General features: G+C 42.7%; 1 protein-coding gene across 1 annotated transcript in view; it reads right to left on the bottom strand.

Moving 5' to 3' along the window:
* Window positions 1-1,499: 1,499 nt before the first annotated feature.
* The window catches only part of DMRT1 (doublesex and mab-3 related transcription factor 1), a 106,270-nt gene continuing 100,525 nt past the window's right edge, over window positions 1,500-7,244 (bottom strand). The window contains exon 5 of the mRNA XM_059412329.1: window positions 1,500-1,654. Coding sequence (XP_059268312.1) covers window positions 1,500-1,654 — 155 coding nt within the window. The remainder of the gene's footprint in view (window positions 1,655-7,244) is intronic.

Genomic DNA, 7,244 nt, shown 5'->3' with positions numbered 1-7,244 from the left:
GACTGTGCCGCGCACCCCGCAGCCTCCTGGCGACGCCTTCACAAAAGCTACAGCCGCCCCGAAGGGCACACTGGCCCGCAGTAGCAGCGGCCTGACAAGTGTGATAAAATGATCTTCCTTAACTAAACTCGTAAAGCACTGGGCAATAAAACTCAATCTTCTGTAAAATCCAATTAAGTCATTATCTGACTGATTGTATCTTTAATTGAAAACAGAAGTGACAGTAAATTTCTGTGATATATCAGGATCAATCGATACCACTATACGATTCAGCCCCAAGAAGTGATTTATAATGTCAAACCTATATAGGTAACTCCACATTATTCTCTCTAAAACCACTGGTGGATGAAATTAAGAGTAAGTGCATTTAATAAAAAACAAGATGGTCAGGTTATTGATTACAACAGACGGGGGTGAAATCAAATAGATGTTTTCAAAGCACAGAGCGAAGAAAATACAAGTAATTTCTTTTTTCCTGTTTAATACCGCTCACCAAATATACACACAAGGAAATTCAGTCATCAATAACATTTTTATTTCAGGTACAGCTGCAACTACACAGAACAATGAATTTTTTTCCGACTAGTTTCATTTCAGGATGGCTTCTGTTACATAAGGAAGTACTCCACAAGCAATTTTTAACAAAATAATGAACTCAGAAATCCGTAGTAACTTTTAAAGATGTACTTATTTTCAAATCAGATTACAACCTAAGGTTACAAAATAGTCTAGATTGCATCCATTTTTTTTCCCCCTGTAGTAGAAAGAATGTGTAGGATAAACTCTCCTATTATTCTAGAAACAAACCCAGGAATTTTGTATTGCTGAGGTTACTTTAAAATGTTTTGTTTTGAAATTACACCCTTTATAGAAAATGCAGTGGTTCTTTAGGACTTTAATGTCTTTTTCCAACTGTATTTCAATCATGTTTTTGAGTTGGGAGGATGGAGGAGAGCTTGGCTTTTCCAACAGCAACACAAACACACAGTATTTCCAATTACTCTGACCTATAGATTTCTAGAACAATCACCAAGTTCGTGTTCTTCTTCTCACTGGTCAGGCACTTGGCTAAATTTATATTTTTGCGGTTTTATTAAAATACTAAAATAGAAACATCTAAGGCACCTAAGATTTCATTTTAAAACCAGAAGTAATATCTAATTATGACACATTTAGATGCAAATGTACTCCCTGACTTTAGTGAATTATTGTATTTTTTGAAAACTACATGTAAACCAGAATCATGAAAAATGGGGGGGGATACTACTATTTAACTCCATGAACAAAGCACTTAGTTCTTGCAGATGGTATCAAGGATCCTAAACTATTCCAAATGTATTTTAGCCTCTGTGCTAAGCTCTAAGGAGTATAAACCAAACACGCTCTCAACAGTTAAGTCGACATGAGTCAAGGCAAAATATTAACAACAAACCCCGTGTCTAAATGGAATAAGCCTGCTATTCCAAGTGAAGGAAACCACCAAAGGCACCAGGCATCATTTACTCGTCCTCTTCGATGACGGGAGTGACGGCGAAGCTGCTGGGCTCGGAGGCAGACTCACATTCAAGCACTCCCTTTGTGCTCTCGTTACTAATAGGAGAGCTGCTGGAGAGGGAAACCAAGCCAGAATCTTGACTGCTGGGCGGCGAGAATACTGGGACATGGGGAGAGACAGGGAGGGAGAAGAGTGTTAAAAGTGGCTAGTCTTTCCGCATTCAGTATTCAATTAGGTTCCAACAAAGATAGAGGCACTGTGCATTTCTATTCTGAGTTGAAAGTGTTGTTCTAGGCACTCATTAAAAACCCCAGTGTTTCTTTAGGAAAACACACACACACACACACACACACACACACACACACAGTATTTCTGCACAACATCTATTCAGTTATCTGAGTTGAAGGGCAAAGTTAGGTACCAGAGTTCTGAATTTACGTGCATAAAGAGGAAAATTAAAAAAACCCAGTCTTTTCCTCCTTCCCCCTCTGCGGAAACTATTTCCTCCCTTCACGGAACCCCTCCCCTTTATGTAAAGGACGCTAATAGAACTTGTCTTGTCAAATGATCTGTCTGACAAATTACCCCAAGCAAAGCTCCAGCATGTGTTCTACCGTTTGACAGGTAACCCTAAGTTTTCCAACATGTAGCCAGCGAAGGTGATAGATTAATATACCTGGTATTTCTCTTGGGACTTACAGGGCCAAACACTTGCTATTTACGTAACTTTTGAAAACTAAAGAGTTTTGGGTTTTTTTTAAATATAAAAACTTAAAGGAATACCTTCACTAAAAGAGGAGTCAGGTAGAGATTTTAAAAGCAAATCCGCGAATGTAAAACTCTACTAGGACCTGACATTAAATATGAAGGATGGTAATGCGCTGAGCAATTTCTGCAACCTTACAAGCCACAGTAGATACAAAATTTAAGCAAAAGGGTCTCTGACCTTCTTAACCTTAGCCGAGTTCAGACCCACCCCCAGAACTCCCTTCCTGCCTAGAGTGAATGTAATTAAGGGGAAGCTGCAGTGGTAATTTCTCTCCTCATTAACTTCCTGATTGGTTTCAGCCTCAGGATTCTGCCGGGCAGTAGTTTGTCACCAATTCCAAATGGCCAATCGTTAATACTAATGTTTGTGTAACTAACTGCCAGCATCTGCCACGGCTTCTTGTACAACAATAATGGTGAAAGGGTACATTAGTGCTCCTGTGTTAATTCAGTCTGTGTTCATCAATAGGGAAATCTATGATGTAATTAGCAAAATGCACTGGGAGCTGAGTGCTGGAGTCATTTGTAGAGAACTAAATCATAGTAGAAGCTGTACCGGGTCCTGATGTGTTTGCCATCAATACTTATTATGTTTGGGATTTAATAAGGTATATTACCATGCTGAAAAGAGACCTTTTTACAAGAGAACACTATTTACGCTTGTTATGGGTTTGGAAAAGGTTTGCTGCAGCTAGTGGAACCACACAGAACTAAAAGAACAGAGCTGGGATTTAAGAGGCAGACCTTGAACCATACCACTACACCAACTTATTTCAGAAAGCCCCTTTCTTCTCATGTGACATACAGATGGACAGACAGAAGGACGGAGAATTTTATATGACTACCTCAAATACCTCCAATAAGGAAAGGCACAGATCTGAGAACTTAGTGAGTACATCTGAGAAACAATTAAAGCAATTTCCTGACCAGCAACTATCTTTGATATTGATAGTATTTGTTTAGTCATTTAAATAAAAAGCAAGAGTAAAAGTGTGTAAGCTCCGTTTTAAAAAAAACTTTTAAAGTAGAACGCTGTTAAATGTACTTTACAGTCACCAAAAAGCATACACATGCTTATATAAATACATACGGCAACCAAAAGCCCTGTGAGCCTACGACATCTGAAGCCTTCATCTCACTGCAGTTCATAGAGGCTAAATTCAAATTTTCAATGGATGCAAAGTTCCCTGCAAATTCAAGATGATTTATGAATGGCGCTGTGTGCCCAGAATGCCATATATATATATATATATATATATATATATATATATATATATACACACACACCCCCATACACACACATACACAAAGCAGCAGACTTTGCTCTGACATCTTGGTCCCCTACACAGATCTGGACAGCTAAGAGCCAACTGCAGAGTCCATGAGCTGATCAGCCCACTGCCCCATCCCACCTCAAACCAGTGACAGAAGGTCCTCTGTCACAAGCAACGGGGACAGGAGGGAGACTTTACTGCCCACTTCCTGCATGCCACAAACCTTACCGAAGTATGTAATGCTCCAACCATTCAAGGGAAGAATTATTCTCAAGGGGTGACACAGGGGACCTTCTGGAAGCTGAAGGGCAGTGTGGCACCAGCCAGCTTGACCCGCGGTCTCACTCTCCCTGCACCGGCCCCCACGCTTGGGCACCACGTTTAGTGACTGCCACGGAAAGGTCCTAGTCTCTGAGTTTAAGGAGGCAAAATACCTGACCCTTGTCAGACTCAGGCAGCAGCTAGGAAGGGGTCAGTGAGTGCTCCCCTGACATGTCCTGGGCCCCCAGTCTGCCTCCTGCCTTCGGTCCCCCTCCCCATTACCCCCCAGCCCTACACCATCCACTCACAGTTAACTGATCTGTGACCAAAAAGGGGAAGGGCAGGAATTCTGCCAAAGGAAGAAATCAGGGGATAGCCCCCTTTGCCCTCAGTTGCCTTGTGGGTGTTTTCTTGGGAAGTATTGCCGAGCCTCTGGCTCCAGAGACACAACAGGGTGTCACCTGCACAGACAGGGGCAGGGCTGCAGCCGCCTTCACGCGTGACTGCACTCCAGAGAAGATGCAAATAAATGAACGCAACCTGTTTTGAAAATTGCCAGTATTTTTCACTGTCTCTCTATGTTGTCTATGTTGTTCTTACTTTTGTCGAGGCTTAGCAGAGTCTTTGGAAAGGGGACTGCTAAGGTTCAGGACAGTATTTGCTGAACTTAGTTAGTGTGGCCCCTCCCAATAGTAATTACAGTAAAGATTTCCTAAGCATTCTCTTGGGAGAAAAATGTCCAAACCCTATTTTACTACCACCCTCAAAAGAACCCTCTCCATTTTAATGCAGCTTCATTAAATGTTGTTGGGGGAAGAGTAATCATTGACCACTATAAATTATTCTATACCAATTAAAAATTCAAAAGTCAGAATTATTTTGTGGAAACGCTAATGCCTTGTGTCAGTGGGACTGTAAGAAAGGTACACTGTTGGTAGCACTAGAAATCGGTTCAGTCCTTCTGGACAGCAATCTAGGGACATGTAATAAGAACCGTAAAACTGTTCATACCCTCTGACCTGGTAATTCCACTCTGGGGAATTAGCCCAAAGAAAGAATAATTGGCCCAGAGATGCTCAACACACAACTATTTGCATCACTGAAGATGTTAGTGCTTTGCTTGGGTGCTGCGGGGTGGGGGTGGGGATGGGGGGCAGCTGGGCTTGGGGTAGGGGCTGAGGGGGGAAAGCAGCCAGCATTCACAGGCAATAAACAATTCAGGATTCTGCTACCCTTCCATAGATCACAGACAGGCTCCCAGCATTTCCCAGCATTCCCGAAATGGAAGAAATGACTTCTGGACACCGAAGTAGAGACTAAAAAGTAAGAAACAGAAAAACTCGCTCATTTGATTTCTTGTATGTGTTTCAATGAAAAGTGGGTAAACCTCTTCCAGGCTGACCCTCGATTAAACCAGCAAGCCCAGTATCTGTTTTCTCTCAAGTAGCCTGTTTGTCTAAAAAGCTAAAGGGGCTTTCTTTTACAATTATTTAAAAACAAACAAAAAAATCTTACACGTAATCACTCTAATCAGTGCTGGGAAAAAAATTTTTTAAAGATGATTCCAGCGATACTATCTATCTTACTGCACTCCCCTCCTCAAAAAAAAAAAAAAAAAAAAAAAAAACCCACCTCAAGAAAAAACAAAACAAAAACCACTCTAACTGCTAAATCTTTCAACATTGCAAAGACCCCTGACTTTTAACTTGAATGATCTGTTGGAAGTCAGTGGGCTGGAACGAATAATTCTCCTCCAGTGATGTGAGAAAACAGGATATTCATGCTTGAGAAAAATTTTCTTCCTCTCTCTGTTAAATGCTGTTAAACGCCCACTAAGAAACCATTTAAAAATAAGAATATGAGTGGCACTCCTCAATTGTTAGCAGCTCCACGCCTCCATGTGGACAGGAAGAAAACAAAAGTGCTGGCCTCTGGTCTCCAAGAGTTTGCAGGCCTCAGAGTCTGATGAAAAGCTAATGAAAATTTCTCAAACAACAAATTCTTCCGCTCCGTGATAACTGCCGTGTTTGGAAATAAAATCACGTCCAATCAACACCACTTAGCAGATATGTAATGTTTCACAAAGGGACTCTTTTCCACAGTGGCACTGCTGCCCTTCTCACTCACGTCTAAAATAATTAGGATTATCGGAGCCGTCCAAAGCTTGGCAGGTTCAGTCTGTACTTTCAAACAGCATTAATTCTTGGCACTTGGAACAAGGGATAAAAGGTAAAGATATGAATGGAGATCTTTATTCAACCCGATCTATCACGGATTAGCTCATTCTTTTCCAGTTCATGCCTGCACTCTAGTTAAGGGCAGGGCTAAGCTGTAACTGATGTAATTAGAAACCACAAGCTGAGAAAAATAGCCCTTTATTAATCCCCCCCCTTTACTATATATTTGCTAAAAATATATATATATAATCTTTGAAACAATTAAATGTGTTGTTTTTTTCCACCTACGTGTACTGAAAGGGCAGTGGCAATGTGACAAAGAGGGGGCTGTTAGGATTATGTTCTTGGAAACACATCTTCGGGGCAGCGATAAAATCCAGGCCTCATTTTGAGAGAGGCCAGCTGTGCGCTCTGTGTGCTGCGAAGTGGCCCAGGCCCTGTACAGGGGGTTGCTGAGGCAGGAAGCAGGCCCACAGCAGTCCTTCTCCCCCCACAACCGCACCATTACTGTGCCATTACGGGACGGCCACTGCTAAAAACTAAGTGACCTCGCAAGAGAAAGAGCGTATTTATGCACTAGTAACAGTACCTCTGTCCCTCTAAACGTCGTGTATGACACGGATCCACAAATCCCAAAGTTAACACCGGGACAACTCTTTGGTTCTCAAAATCAGCAGGAGCTGATCCGGCAGCCTGCAGAAGGGCGGTGCAGAAGCCTCCCCCGGGCTCACAGCCTGGCCTGCCTGTGGCTGCAGCTTGCTCTCCTACTGCTTCAGGAAGTCAGGGACAACACACCAAAGCCACTCCCTTACTGACCTACAAAGTCCAACAGAAAGGGAAGAATCCTTTCTGGATTGTTTTAATATAGCACACAAAAAAGGAACCTGGATAGCTCAGTCGGTCAGGCGTCTGTCTTGATCCCAGAGTCCCGGAATCCAGTCCCACACTGGGCTTCCTGCTCAGTGGGAAGTCTGCTTCTCCCTCTGACCCTCCCCCATCTCATGCTCTCCCTCACTCTCTCTCTCTCTCTCGCTCTCTCTCTCGAGTAAATGAAATCTTAAAAAAAAAAAAACGGGCGGGGGGCTGCCTGGGTGGCTCAGTGGGTTAAGCCTCTGCCTTCGGCTCAGGTCATGATCTCAGGGTCCTGGGATCGAGTCCCACATCGGGCTCTCTGCTAGGCAGGGAGCCTGCTTCCTCCTCTCTCTCTCTCTCTGCTTGCCTCTCTGCCTACTTGTGATCTCTCTCTGTCAAATAAATAAAATCTTAAAG

This window comes from Mustela nigripes, chromosome 9, assembly GCF_022355385.1.
Source record: "Mustela nigripes isolate SB6536 chromosome 9, MUSNIG.SB6536, whole genome shotgun sequence".
In the NCBI taxonomy this organism is placed as follows: domain Eukaryota; kingdom Metazoa; phylum Chordata; class Mammalia; order Carnivora; family Mustelidae; genus Mustela; species Mustela nigripes.
Note: the sequence above shows the minus strand (reverse complement) of the source record. Positions and strands in the feature narration are given on the sequence as shown.